Source organism: Gymnodraco acuticeps, unplaced genomic scaffold (genome assembly GCF_902827175.1).
Source record: "Gymnodraco acuticeps unplaced genomic scaffold, fGymAcu1.1, whole genome shotgun sequence".
Taxonomy (NCBI): Eukaryota; Metazoa; Chordata; class Actinopteri; order Perciformes; family Bathydraconidae; genus Gymnodraco; species Gymnodraco acuticeps.
The window spans coordinates 3,175,035-3,190,809 of NW_022990699.1; the positions used below are offsets into that span (position 1 = coordinate 3,175,035).

General features: G+C 39.3%; 2 protein-coding genes across 12 annotated transcripts in view; both read right to left on the reverse strand.

Moving 5' to 3' along the window:
* The window catches only part of LOC117555896 (protocadherin alpha-C2-like), a 206,894-nt gene that overhangs the window by 34,114 nt on the left and 157,005 nt on the right, over positions 1-15,775 (reverse strand). The window contains exon 1 of one of the 11 annotated variants that reach the window (XM_034230938.1): positions 11,997-14,476. The exons of 8 other annotated variants lie outside the window; for them this stretch is intronic. In XM_034230938.1, coding sequence (XP_034086829.1) covers positions 11,997-14,375 — 2,379 coding nt within the window. In that variant the 5' untranslated portion in view covers positions 14,376-14,476. Of the gene's footprint in view, positions 1-373; positions 2,882-3,704; positions 6,204-11,996; positions 14,477-15,775 lie in introns of those variants that run through there. 2 more of the 11 variants (XM_034230944.1, XM_034230934.1) reach the window with 2 other exon arrangements.
* LOC117555726 (protocadherin alpha-5-like) lies at positions 6,882-9,404 on the reverse strand. Its single transcript, XM_034230693.1, has one exon. The coding sequence runs from the start codon at positions 9,312-9,314 to the stop codon at positions 6,882-6,884; it is 2,433 nt and encodes an 810-aa protein (XP_034086584.1). The 5' UTR covers positions 9,315-9,404.

The window sequence follows — 15,775 nt, forward strand, 5'->3', positions numbered from 1 at the left end:
TTGGAGCCAAGAAAAGATTCAAAGAAAATATAATTTTAAGCATTATTAAAGACATATGTTATGCGTCTCCAAATGGAAAGCAACAATTATAACCACGTAGCATTTAAGCAAGAGTGGCGATATCACTATGAGACATGTTTAGGCACCAGGCTAACTAAAATAAAAACCATGCAGCAACTGCAAAAATTGGTGCAAAAAGAAGTACTGAAGTAATGGTAAGTGCTACAATTACAATAAGATGGGTCATTTTACATTGGCATATAAGTATACGATCACACCTCACAAATGTCAGAGAGAACACAATAAAGTCCCATTATGTGAAAAAATGAAAACATTTGATCTGCCACCCCTTTTTATGTGTCATAATCCTTACCTTGTCATTGTTGGGTAAAGTCTGAGTTCTGGTAAAAGTGTCTCCTCCGTTAATACTGATCAGTTCACCATCTACAGGCGGAAACGGTCCGGGGAAAACCACAACGTCACTCTTCATTGTGTCTGAGCTGAAACACACGTCGTACTGCTGAGTAGATTTAGAGTAAGACCAGCTCCCGTCAGGGTGGGTGGTGATCATTGGGGCGCTGTACCTGCTGAAACTGCCGTCTGTCCTGTGGCATTTGACAGCTATTAAACTGATGAGGCTCAGCAGAAAGATCACTGACACCGACACAATGGAGATCAGCAGATACAGGTTCAAATCAGAGAAGCTCTCCTCCTGTATGGGCACATGTCTGAACTGGGTCTGGATGTCAGCTGTGCTTTCAACCACCACCACATCAATAGAGACAGTAGCTGACAGGGAGGGTTCTCCGTTATCAGAAACCAACACCACCAAGGGGTGAGTTTTCAGGTCATTGTCACTCATTCTCCTCTTAGTCCTGATTTCTCCGCTACTGGTTCCGATCCGGAAGAGGTTGTTTCCTTTGGGCTCAGAGAGGTGATACGAAAGCAGCGCATTGTATCCAGAGTCTGCGTCTACAGCCCTGATCTTTGCCACAAAGTATCCCGCCTCAGCAGAATAGGGGATGCTCTCACTGTTAACGGAGCCGTGCTCAGAATAGGGCGCGAGGACTGTTGGATTATTGTCATTTTCATCCAGAATTAAAACGTTCACAGTCACGTTGCTGCTGAGAGGAGGAACACCAGAGTCTGTGGCCTGGACTTTAAACTGAAACAATTGTATCTCCTCATAGTTAAAAGACTGCAGGCTGACTATATCTCCTGAGTCTGAGTTGATGTTTACTACAGAAGCTAGTAAAATAGTTGTTGTAATGCCATCTAATAATGAATATGTTACTTTCGCATTTTCTCCTAAATCAGGATCAACTGCTGTTATAGTAAAGATAGTAGCTCCCACTGGACTATTCTCAGTCACATATACATTAATCACAGGCTCTGAGAATAATGGGGCATTGTCATTCACATCAGAAATGTGAATAGGAATAACACTGGTGCTGAAGAGAGGTGGATTGCCTTCATCACTGGCTATGATCGTGACATTATATTGAGAAACAATCTCTCTATCAAGAAGTCCATCGACTGTCAATGAATAATAATTTTTATAGTTAAGCTTGAGTTTAAAAGGCACTGACCCAATGATTTTAGCATTGGTGAGACCGTTATTACCTCCATCTTTATCAGTGACTGTCACTAAAGCCACCACTGTACCCACCTCAGCATCCTCTTTAACTGGGCTCATAAGAGAGGTTATAATAATGTCAGGTACATTGTCATTAACATCAGTAACTTCCACTAACACTTTACCATGCACGCTTCTAGAAGGCGTACCTTTATCTCTTGCCTGTACGCGAATATCATATGCTGTATTATCTTCATAATCGACGTTTCCCTTAACTGTTATTTCTCCTGTGTCTGGGTTTATTGAGAATAAAACTTCAGGATTGAAATTCCCCCTCTCAATAAATGAATACATGATCTCACCATTTATTCCCTCATCTAAATCTGTTGCAGTTACAGTCAGTATGGATGTCTGAAATGGAGCATTTTCAGTCACCTGAGCCTTATAGAGAGGTTTACTAAATATCGGAGCATTGTCGTTTATGTCCATTACATGCATCACTATTTTTAAGGTCCCTGAGCGTGCAGGTTTTCCTCCGTCCAGAGCAGTTAAAGTAAGGTATATAACAGCCTGTTTCTCTCTGTCTAAAGATTTCTGGAGCACAAGTTCGGCTGACTCACTGTGCTGTCCGCCGCTCTGTACGTCCAGTGAGAAATACTCATTAGGACTCAGCTTGTAGCTCTTTACCGAGTTACTACCGGTGTCTGCGTCATTTGCCACTGGGAGTAAATATCTCTCCCCGGTTGAAGAAGATTCCGAAATATTGAAAATCTTTTCTTTTTCTCGAAAAGATGGTGCATTATCATTAGTATCAATGATTTGTACCTCGATGCGATGCAAATGCATTGGGGTGCTCAGAATGGCTTCTATATTCAGGGAACATTTTGCCGTATTTGGACAGAGCTCTTCACGATCAATCCTATCGCAGACATAAAGAGCACCAGTTTTTAAATCCACGTCGAAATATTTCTTGATATTCCCAGACACAACTCGTAAATCCCGTTTTTCCAAATCGTGAACATTAATCTGTAATTCCTTGGCGAGATTTCCCACTACTGTTCCTTTGTCGACCTCCTCGGAAACGGAGAAAGACAGCTGCGCTGCAGACCGTTCACACGAACAAAGCAAAGCTATTATCTGTATCCAAATAGTCACTGTTAGTCCTTCCCGTCCCATTGCTGCCACAGAATAAAATAAAGAATACATTCCGAACACCTCCACGCGCTTTAGGAGAATAACATACGAAGCCTCCCGTTGTCCTGTAACCATGAGTGTATTTTCTGACTGAGCACGGACTACTGAAGCTTCATAAGAAGAGGAGGAGTCTGTGAACAAATAGCCACACAAATACTGCGGTCTCGAGCGACACCAACTGACATTTTGGTGCTAAAATATTCAGACACGAAAATTCTATAATACATAATAATAATAATGCATTTTATTTATATAGCACACTATAAAAACAACGTCATCTCAAAGTATAACAAAAATACAATAAAATAAAAAGTTATCTAAGGAACATATTGATTAAAATATGGTAATAAAAACAAGTCAAGAGCATAAAAGGTTAGAAGAACAAAATAAAATAAAGCCTAAATGGTGCCCTGAAAAAAATATTTTCATTAGAACACATATAAAATCTATTTTACAAAGAAACCAGGGCCTGGCATATTAAACAAGTAACCGCAAAAACACCATGCAGGGTTCAGCACCAGACAGCGTCACTGCTCGTCACCAGAATGACAGAACAAGTTCAACCAACTAAGACTTCACTTCTCTGCCTAAAATGCTATTATTCAGCAACTGTAAAGATAATTCAACATAATCTCGCAGGTGAAATTGATGATTTAACTGGATATCCCCCAAAATAACTATTTTGTTTCACATAATTTTTCACAGAAAGTCAGCAAATGTTGCATTAATCAAAAATCTGGTAATCTCATAACACGTCTTTTGGAAATGTAATGAATAAATCAACAGATCTAAATCTACTCTTGGGTTAAAAAAACTCACCTTTTTATTTATCTAAATATTGTAAATATTATGATGTATAAACAGGTATAACATTTCAGTATTTTGCATGATAGCATTGTGAAGTTCCTCTAGCATTCAGCACAATATTGCCTACCTTGTCACTGTTGGGTAAAGTCTGAGTTCTGGTAAAAGTGTCTCCTCCGTTAATACTGATCAGTTCACCATCTACCGGCGGAAACGGTCCGGGGAAAACCACTACGTCACTCTTCATTGTGTCTGAGCTGAAACACACGTCGTACTGCTGAGTAGATTTAGAGTAAGACCAGCTCCCGTCAGGGTGGGTGGTGATCATTGGGGCGCTGTACCTGCTGAAACTGCCGTCTGTCCTGTGGCATTTGACAGCTATTAAACTGATGAGGCTCAGCAGAAAGATCACTGACACCGACACAATGGCGATCAGCAGATACAGGTTAAAATCTGAGAAGCTCTCCTCCTGTATGGGCACATGTCTGAACTGAGTCTGGATGTCAGCTGTGCTTTCAACCACCACCACATCAATAGAGACAGTAGCTGACAGGGAGGGTTCTCCGTTATCAGAAACCAACACCAGCAAGGGGTGAGTTTTCAGGTCATTGTCACTCATTCTCCTCTTAGTCCTGATTTCTCCGCTACTGGTTCCGATCCGGAAGAGGTTGTTTCCTTTGGGTTCAGAGAGGTGATACGAAAGCAGCGCATTGTATCCAGAGTCTGCGTCTACAGCCCTGATCTTTGCCACAAAGTATCCCGCCTCAGCAGAATAGGGGATGCTCTCACTGTTAACGGAGCCGTGCTCAGAATAGGGCGCGAGAATTGTTGGATTATTGTCATTTTCATCCAGAATTAAAACGTTCACAGTCACGTTGCTGCTGAGAGGAGGAACACCAGAGTCTGTGGCCTGGACTTTAAACTGAAACGTGTTTAACTCCTCATAGTTAAAAGACTGCAAGGTTATTATATCTCCAGTCTCCGAGTTGATATTTACAGCTGAAGTTATCGGAATACTTTTTGAATCACCATCTAAAGAGTATGTTACTCTCGCGTTCTCGTTTACGTCAGGATCGACTGCAGTTATCTTATAAATACAAACTCCAACAGGACTATTCTCTTTTATATAAATATTAATCATGGGTTCAATGAAACCAGGTGCATTATCATTTACATCAGAAACATGAACAGTAATAACGCTGATGCTGGATAGAGGAGGGGTCCCTTCATCAGCAGCTTTGATCATTACATTGTAAAAAGAGCACCCTTCTCTATCAAGAGCTCCATCGACAACTAAAGAATAATAATTTTTATAATTGGAAGTCAGTTTGAAAGGTGCAGAACCAATAAGTCTACAGTGTGTCTGACCGTTTTTTCCTCCATCTTGATCTGTTACCGTCACTAAAGCGACAACGCTTCCTATTGCAGCATCTTCTCTAACGGGATTCATGAGTGACGTCACCACAATTTCCGGGGCATTGTCATTTACATCCACTACCTCCACCAGCAGCTTTCCACTTGCACTACGAGGCAAAAAACCCTGATCTTTCGCTTGAACATGTATTTCATATGCTGACTGTGCCTCGAAATCCAACATATCTTTGACTGTGATCTCTCCAGACTGTGCGTTAATGTTGAACATATCTGCAGGATTAAAGTTTCCACGCTTGACAAAATAATAACCAAGCCTCCCGTTGTCCCCTTCGTCTAAATCTGTGGCACTCAGTTGAATAACTAGTGACCCAGCTTGAGCATTTTCTTTAACCCGTGCCTTGTAAAGTGTTTTACTGAATGACGGCGTGTTATCATTTACGTCGAGAACATTTACATGTATGGATAGGATTCCGGTTTTTGGAGGCTTTCCTCCATCTATAGCAGTCAGCGTTAATTTAATAACAGCTTGTTTTTCACGATCTAAAGCTTTCAGTAGCACTAATTCAGCAGATGCACTATGTGCTCCACCGCTCTGCACATCTAAGGAGAAGTATTCATTTTGATTGAGCCTGTAAGACTTCACTGAATTGCCTCCGGTGTCTGCATCAAGAGCCAGGGGAAGCAAGAAGCGTTCACCCGTAGGTGATGATTCAGATATGTTAAGTGGATATGACTTCTCGACAAATGTCGGTGTGTTGTCATTTAAATCAACAATAACCACCTCAATGCGATGAAGCACCATAGGATTACTAAGAATAGCCTCTAAATTGAGCGTGCATTTCATCGTGTTTGGACAAAGCTCCTCGCGGTCTATTCGCTCATTAACAATAAGATCCCCCGTTTTAAAATTGGCCTCGAAATATTTCTTACTGTACCCAGACACGATATTTAGATTCCTTGTTTGCAGCTCTCGGAAGTTGACGTTTAAATCCTTTGCGAGATTCCCCACTACAGTCCCTTTGTCCACCTCCTCGGAAACAGTGTAGGATGTCTGAGCAGCAGACCAGTCCGACAAAAACAAGACAAACAGCCAACAGAGTAATCCGTTATTCCTTCCGATGCCCATCGTTGCTTTCAAAGATAGTTCCGTGATACAGATAATATTTATCCATAAAAAGATTCGTGATTAGACAGCATTGTATTCCCATCTACTCCAGTCCTATCCTCTTCATCGCCACTCGTGTTTCTGTCACAAAGCACTCCCAGTCTGCTGACGCTTCACACGGGAAGGAGGAGACTGAAAACACCGAGCTCAGAAAAAAAACTGTGGTCATCGGCGACCCCACGTGTTACAATTCAGAATAGAATTTTAAGAATGAAGTAGCACCCCGTATATCTCATATTACAACACGTGAAATATATTATACCTTTAGTTTTGAAATGGACTAAAAGGTGACCAAAGATCTGCTTTGTACCAGTTGAGTAAAGAGAAAAATATCAAATTAAAGTTGATAAATTGCTGCCAGTGACAGCATTCTCGGAAATAGGAGTAAATGTTTAAAAAAAAACATGACACCAAGAATAGTTTCCATATCAACAGGTTAACAACACACGTAAACACTACGGCCAGTTAACTCTTTGAAAACAGTTCAGCATGAAAAGGAGAACTTGATATATAAGCATAAATAACTTGTGAATTAACAGCCTAATAATTGGAACCATGGATGATGGCTTAGTTAACTTCAGAGTGTTTGGACGGTGAGCCAAAGAGGACGAGGGAGGTACCAGTTTGTTTTCAGAACCATGGAAAGCGCTCTCCAAATCTACATGAATGACATTTCCTCTGTTTAACAACTAATTACAAGCCTGCTATCACTTAAAATGTAAATTATGTACTGTTTTGTTGAATGGGACATCTCTGAATTTCTGTTATTCAAGTCAAGTGTCTGAAAGCAAGGAAAAAGGATTGAGACTGCAAACAACTCACCTTGTCATTGTTGGGTAAAGTCTGAGTTCTGGTAAAAGTGTCTCCTCCGTTAATACTGATCAGCTCACCATCTACAGGCGGAAACGGTCCGGGGAAAACCACTACGTCACTCTTCATTGTGTCTGAGCTGAAACACACGTCGTACTGCTGAGTAGATTTAGAGTAAGACCAGCTCCCGTCAGGGTGGGTGGTGATCATTGGGGCGCTGTACCTGCTGAAACTGCCGTCTGTCCTGTGGCATTTGACAGCTATTAAACTGATGAGGCTTAGCAGAAAGATCACTGACACCGACACAATGGCGATCAGCAGATACAGGTTCAAATCTGAGAAGCTCTCCTCCTGTATGGGCACATGTCTGAACTGGGTCTGGATGTCAGCTGTGCTTTCAACCACCACCACATCAATAGAGACAGTAGCTGACAGGGAGGGTTCTCCGTTATCAGAAACCAACACCACCAAGGGGTGAGTTTTCAGGTCATTGTCACTCATTCTCCTCTTAGTCCTGATTTCTCCGCTACTGGTTCCGATCCGGAAGAGGTTGTTTCCTTTGGGCTCATAGAGGTGATACGAAAGCAGCGCATTGTATCCAGAGTCTGCATCTACAGCCCTGATCTTTGCCACAAAGTATCCCGCCTCAGCAGAATAGGGGATGCTCTCACTGTTAACGGAGCCATGCTCAGAATAGGGCGCGAGGACTGTTGGATTATTGTCATTTTCATCCAGAATTAAAACGTTCACAGTCACATTGCTGCTGAGAGGAGGAACACCAGAGTCTGTGGCCTGGACTTTAAACTGAAACGTGTTTAACTCCTCATAGTTAAAAGACTGCAGGCTGACTATATCTCCAGTCTCTGAGTTGATGTTTAAAACGGATGAAATAGGAATATTTCTTGGAGAACTCTTTAACAACTTATAAGTCAGCTTTGAATTTCTGTCTAAGTCAGGATCAAAGGCACGTATTGCATGAATAACAGAGCCTACTGCACTATTTTCTTTCACATACACATTAATCACAGGCTCCATAAATCGAGGTGCATTATCATTGACATCAGACACATGAACAGTAATGACTCTGATACTGGACAGAGGTGGATTTCCCTCATCTGTTGCTGTAATTGTGACATTGTAAAGAGAAATGTTTTCTCTGTCCAGTGGTCCATCTACTACTAATGTATAGTCATTTTTGTAGTTGGACTTCAGCTTAAAAGGAACAGATCCCACTACCTTACAGTTAGTCACACCATTGCTTCCTCCATCTTTATCACTTACTGTAACCAAAGCAACTATTGTGCCCATTTCAGCATCTTCTTTTACGGGGGTCATGAGTGACGTCACAGATATTTCCGGGGCATTGTCATTGACATCAATTATTTCTATCAGCAGTTTAGCATGAGCACTGCGAGGTGAGATGCCTTGGTCCTTTGCTTGCACTCTAACTTCATAAGCAGGAGTCTCTTCATAATCTAATCTACCCTTCACAAATATTTCTCCGGTTTCCGAGTTCAAATCAAAAATATGAGACGGATCAATATTTCCCCGTTTGATGAACGAATATAGGATCTTACTGTTCATGCCCTCGTCTAAATCCGTTGCATTTAACCTAAAAACAATTGTGGCAGGCTGTGCATTTTCGCTGACACGCACCATATAAAGAGATTTGGTAAATGTCGGTGTGTTATCATTAACATCTATAACATTAACGGTTAACTGCAATTTTCCCGATCTAGGAGGTGTTCCTCCATCTACAGCGGTGAGGAGAAGATTAATTACCGACAGTTTCTCTCTGTCTAAAGCTTTCTGCAGCACTAACTCGGCAGACACACCGTGTTCTCCGTTGCTTTGCACATCAAGAGAGAAATATGCATTTTGGCCCAGCTTGTAATTCTTCACTGTGTTGCTGGCTATGTCTGCGTCCTCTGCTATTGGGAGAAGATATCGCTCTCCAGGTGACAATGATTCAGAGATGTTGAGTGTATGCGACTGTTCAATGAAGGAAGGCGAGTTATCATTTATATCAAGAATGTTTACTTCTATACGATAAACATTCGTTGGATCATTTAACGCAGCTTGTATTTTGATGGAGCATTTTACCACATTTGGACAAAGCTCCTCTCTGTCTATCCTCTCCTCAACAACGAGGTTGCCGGTCCGCAAATTGACTTCAAAATATTTCTTACTGTAACTCGAAACAATACGTAGATCCCTGGTTTCTAGGTCCTGCACATTGAGGTTTAAATCCTTTGCGATATTTCCCAACACGGTGCCTTTGTTCACCTCCTCGGAAATCGAATAGGATAATTGCGAAGCCGACCGGCCACAAAGACACAGCAGAGCAACAATATGTATCCAGAAGTATTCCTGTTGTAGTCGAAAATACATCGTTGATTCATCAGACGAACTGAACCCAGTAGACAGATATTTGCGTCCAAATAAATATGGTTGAGAGGACGATCCTGCCCTTCTCCTCACAGCACGTTCCGCGGGTGTACTAAAGACTAATGACGATTTCATTTTTTCCCATGCAGGGAGGAGGAGTTTGTGAAACATAAACATATGCGTGTCCATCGGTCTCATGCGACATCACGTGGTGATTTTTATGTTTGCAATTACAATAAATGCAGTTTGGCATACAGCTATGTAATCAAATATATTATTAATGATGTCAATTATCATTATTACAATGGAAACACTTGTTTTAATATTATGAAGGTGACAGCACTGAATATAATCAGAAGCGTACTATTTGAGGTCTTGCATCTAACATATTACAGTATGTCCAGTGGGAAAATGACTTCGAATTTTTTGTTTGCAATACTTGAAATGTCCTATACACTGTACCAAAAAAAAGTTTTTTTACAGTCCTTCCCCCAAAAATTAACAGTTTTTTATTGTATTTCATAATTACAGGAAATGATATTAAAATTACAAGAATAAACGGTTTATTGAAATGTGTGATATATTTTAACAAAAAAAACTGTAGAAATGGAATACATTATTTATCTGTTTTTCAGCAGTTTTTAAATGCGAATTTAACTAACCGTAAAAATAAATGATTTTCTGTTGGCAAAATTAGCTGCTTTTTCTGTAATTTTACTAACAAATACTTTTGTTATGGCTATATATCACTGTCAAATACATACAACATACTGTTAATACTCATTTAAAAAAGGTATAATTGCAAGAAAAAATATGAGTAAAGAAATAAATATTTTCTAATTTTGCTTAATTTAACCACTACTTTACATTGATAAACTGAAAAAACACAGGTATTGACTATTATAGTAACAAAACTACATTTTAAGACATTTTGACTTGTATTACTTTGAGGATTGAATTGTTAAATATGTGAATTTCAGGTTATAAAAACTGTGTAAAACCATAGAGTTAAATACAACAACAAAAAAGTTGACTGTTATTAACATGTTGGGTGTGAATTCCTGCCAGAGCACAATACAGATATAAAATGATGCTATAACCCACAAGTATATTATATAATATAATAATATTTAAAACACAGAGTGATTGGCGCACAGTATGCAAACAACATATTGAGTTTCACTGTAAGTGAAAAATGAAAGGATCTAGAAGTGAAATAACATTAGCATCTTCCCCTAGGCCTTATCACACTAGCATGTACAATTTAGCCCATAACATTGAACATGCTAGCAAGCACTAACAGCCAGACTCTGAATATCAAAACCTTGTTAGCAGTTAGTGCTCCCACTATGCTAAATTGGTTAGCATTGCAATTACAGTAAAACAATCAACCTATGTTGTGCTTTTAGACATCTAATAATATCCAACTATTCAAATCCATCATATTGAAAGAATAGGCCTTCACCTAAGCATGTTGACAAAGCTAGTAACTACAGTGAAAGACCTTTACAATCCAAGTCAATTAGCTTAAATATGTATTGTGATAATGTCCCACACAGCTAGTTGGTTACAACAATCTACAGTGATGTCACAGGGATTTCAGGCAGCAGGTAGTCGAAGGTGAAGTACCTAAAGTCACTTGTTAATCCATCGCTATGGCTACAACTGCCTCATGGAACAACAACGTTTTCCTTTCTGTTTGTTTAATATAACAATGCATCTTTGTCTATCACACTTTGCTTCTGTAGATCTCTCATCTGACTTTATTGTGAGCTTGTGTTTTCAAAAAGTAAATTGAACATGTTTTATGAGACTGAACAGTCTCATGGGGTATTGGACTCTCTTAAAACCCAGGTAGCTGCAGAATAGGTTTCTCAAAAATAAAGCAATCAGGAATAATATACAGTTTATAAATAAATACAGACACACACATGCACGCATATATATATATATATATATATTTTAAAGTTAATGGAAAATTAAAGAATGGAGTTTGATTAAGCAGAATTGTACAGAGACCACATTTAGTCAACATCAAGACAAGCACCAAGGACAGCGCCTTTTCATTACATTCAATCCCCTCAGAGAAGAGGGAAACTACCTGAACAACCGAAAAGACAGCACCATGTCAAATACTTTTTAAATTCTGATAAAAAAACTGCTTAGATATTTTCACCATCATATCCTTTCCATCAAATCAGCAGGTTTTGCACATTGCTTTCACATAGACGTGGTTCAGCACCAGATAGCTCCATCAAATACTGGCTATAAGTCATATTTTCACACTTTCAAACACAAGCTTTACTTAAGACATGATGATAATGATTGGTATTCAGGCAGGGACCACTTAAGGTATAGAAAAAAAGTTGCATACATTGAAAAAGGGCTAGAAGGTGTGTTACAGCATGTCGGTAAGCAACTGGTCTTCAACACATTTTAGCCATAAAGTGGGTCGTAAAGTCAAACATTTCTTTAAATGTTGTATTTGATCAAGCGTGAATAACTTGGAATCAATCATAGTTTTATGTTGTTGTCTTAGTCATCATGCTTTACAGCATTCTACATATGTATGCTTTTATTTATCTAAATATTGTAAATATTATGACGCATTAGCAGGTATAAAATGTCAGTATTTTTTATGATAGCATTTCAAGTTCCATGAGCATTCACCACACAATTGCCTACCTGGTCATTGTTGGGTAAAGTCTGAGTTCTGGTAAAAGTGTCTCCTCCGTTAATACTGATCAGTTCACCATCTACAGGCGGAAACGGTCCGGGGAAAACCACTACGTCACTCTTCATTGTGTCTGAGCTGAAACACACGTCGTACTGCTGAGTAGATTTAGAGTATGACCAGCTCCCGTTAGGGTGGGTGGTGATCATTGGGGCGCTGTACCTGCTGAAACTGCCATCTGTCCTGTGGCATTTGACAGCTATTAAACTGATGAGGCTCAGCAGAAAGATCACTGACACCGACACAATGGAGATCAGCAGATACAGGTTCAAATCAGAGAAGCTCTCCTCCTGTATGGGCACATGTCTGAACTGAGTCTGGATGTCAGCTGTGCTTTCAACCACCACCACATCAATAGAGACAGTAGCTGACAGGGAGGGTTCTCCGTTATCAGAAACCAACACCACCAAGGGGTGAGTTTTCAGGTCATTGTCACTCATTCTCCTCTTAGTCCTGATTTCTCCGCTACTGGTTCCGATCCGGAAGAGGTTGTTTCCTTTGGGCTCAGAGAGGTGATACGAAAGCAGCGCATTGTATCCAGAGTCTGCGTCTACAGCCCTGATCTTTGCCACAAAGTATCCCGCCTCAGCAGAATAGGGGATGCTCTCACTGTTAACGGAGCCGTGCTCAGAATAGGGCGCGAGGACTGTTGGATTATTGTCATTTTCATCCAGAATTAAAACGTTCACAGTCACGTTGCTGCTGAGAGGAGGAACACCAGAGTCGGTGGCCTGCACTTTAAACTGAAACGTGTTTAACTCCTCATAGTTAAAAGACTGCAGGCTGACTATATCTCCAGTCTCTGAGTTGATGTTTAAAACGGAGGAAATAGGAATATTTCTTGGAGAACTCTTTAACAACTTATAAGTCAGCTTCGAATTTCTGTCTAAGTCAGGATCAAAGGCACGTATTGCATGAATAACAGAGCCTACTGCACTATTTTCTTTCACATAAACATTAATCACAGGCTCCATAAATCGAGGTGCATTATCATTGACATCAGACACATGAACAGTAATGACTCTGATACTGGACAGAGGTGGATTTCCCTCATCTGTTGCTGTAATTGTGACATTGTAAAGAGAAATGTTTTCTCTGTCCAGTGGTCCATCTACTACTAATGAATAGTCATTTTTGTAGTTGGACTTCAGCTTAAAAGGAACATATCCCACTACCTTACAGTTAGTCACACCATTGCTTCCTCCATCTTTATCACTTACTGTAACCAAAGCAACTATTGTGCCCATTTCAGCATCTTCTTTTACGGGGGTCATGAGTGACGTCACAGATATTTCCGGGGCATTGTCATTCACATCAATTATTTCTATCAGCAGTTTAGCATGAGCACTGCGAGGAGAAGTGCCTTGATCCTTTGCTTGAACTCTAACTTCATAAGCAGGAGTCTCTTCATAATCTAATCTACCCTTCACTGTGATTTCTCCTGTTTCAGAATTTAAATCAAAAATATTTGATGGATCAATATTTCCTCGTTTGATGAACGAATATAGGATCTTACTGTTCATGCCCTCGTCTAAATCCGTTGCATTTAACTTAATTACCACTGTTCCATGTTCAGCATTTTCCTGCACACTTACTTTATAAAGTGATTTACTAAAAACTGGAATATTATCATTGACATCTAATACATTAACGTATATGTTTAATGACCCCGATTGTGCAGGTTTACCTCCATCCACAGCCGTCAAGATAAGTCTGATTACCGACTGTTTCTCTCTGTCTAAAGCTTTCTGCAGCACTAACTCAGCAGACACACCGTGTTCTCCACCGCCCTGCACATCAAGAGAGAAATATGCATTTTGGCTCAGCTTGTAGCTCTTTACTGAGTTGCTGCCTATGTCTGCGTCCTCTGCTATTGGGAGAAGATATCGCTCTCCGGTTAAAGATGATTCGGAAATATTAAAATAATACGTTCCTTCAGTAAAAGCAGGCGAATTATCGTTTGCATCTAATATATTAACCTCTATGCGGTGTGCAGTCATTGGATCGTTAAGAACTGCTTGTATTTTGATGGAGCATTTTACCACATTTGGACAAAGCTCCTCTCTGTCTATCCTCTCCTCAACAACGAGGTTGCCGGTCCGCAAATTCACTTCAAAATATTTCTTACTGTTACTCGAAACAATACGTAGATCCCTGGTTTCTAGGTCCTGTACATTGAGGTTTAAATCCTTTGCGATATTTCCCAACACGGTGCCTTTGTTCATCTCCTCGGAAATAGAGTAGGATAATTGCGAAGCCGACCGGCCACAAAGACACAGCAGAACAACAATATGTATCAAGAAGTATTCCTGTTGTAGTCGAAAATACATCGTTGATTCATTAGACGAACTGAACCCAGTCGACAGATATTTGCGTCCAAATAAATATTGTTGAGAGGACGATCCTGCCCTTCTCCTCACAGCACGTTCCGCGGGTGTACTAAAGGCTAATGACGATTTCATTTTTTCCCATGCAGGGAGGAGGAGTTTGTGAAACATAAACATATGTGCGTGTCCATCGGTCTCATGCGACATCACGTGGTCAATTTTATGTTTGCAATTACAATAAATGCAGTTTGGCATACAGCTATGTAATCAAATATATTAATGATATAAATTATCATTATTACAATGGAAACACTTGTTTTAATATTAAGAAGGTGACAGCACTGAATATAATCAGAAGCGTACTATTTGAGGTCTTACATCTAACATATTACAGTATGGCCAGTGGGAAATTGACTTTGAATTTTTTGTTTGCAATACTTGAAATGTCCTATACACTGTACAAAAAAAATGTTTTTTTACAATCCTTCCCCAAAAAATGAACAGTTTTTTTATTGTATTTCATAATTACAGGAAATGATATTAAAATTACAAGAATAAACGGTTTATTGAAATGTGTGATGTATTTTAACAAAAAAAACTGTAGAAATGGAATACATTATTTATCTGTTTTTCAGCAGTTTTTAAATATGAATTTAACTAACCTTAAAAATAAATGATTTTCTGTTGGCAAAATTAGCTGCTTTTTCTGTAATTTTACTAACAAATACTTTTGTTATGGCTATATATCACTGTCAAATACATAAAACATACTGTTAATACTCATTTAAAAAATGTATAATTGCAAGAAAATATATGAGTAAAGAAATAAATATTTTCTAATTTTGCTTAATTTAACCACTACTTTACATTGATAAACTGAAAAAACACAGGTATTGACTATCCTATTATAGTAACAAAACTACATTTTAACACATTTGGACTTGTATTACTTTGAGGATTGAATTGTTAAATATGTGAATTTCAGGTTATAAAAACTGTGTAAAACCATAGAGTTAAATACAACAACAAAAAAGTTGACTGTTATTAACATGTTGGGTGTGAATTCCTGCCAGAGCACAATACAGATATTAAATGATGCTATAACCCACAAGTATATTATATAATATAATACTATTTAAAACACAGAGTGATTGGCGCACAGTATGCAAAAAACATATTGAGTTTCACTGTAAGTGAAAAATGAAAGGATCTAGAAGTGAAATAACATTAGCATCTTCCCCTAGGCCTTATCACACTAGCATGTACAAGTTAGCCCATAACATTGAACATGCTAGCAAGCACTAACAGCCAGACTCTGAATATCAAAACCTTGTTATCAGTTAGTGCTACCACTATGCTAAATTGGTTAGCATTGCAATTACAGTAAAACAATCAACCTATGT

Bases quoted from the DNA above. Each gene is read 5' to 3' on its own strand.
- LOC117555726 (XM_034230693.1), bottom strand. From the start codon at position 9,314: ATGTATTTTCGACTACAACAGGAATACTTCTGGATACATATTGTTGCT.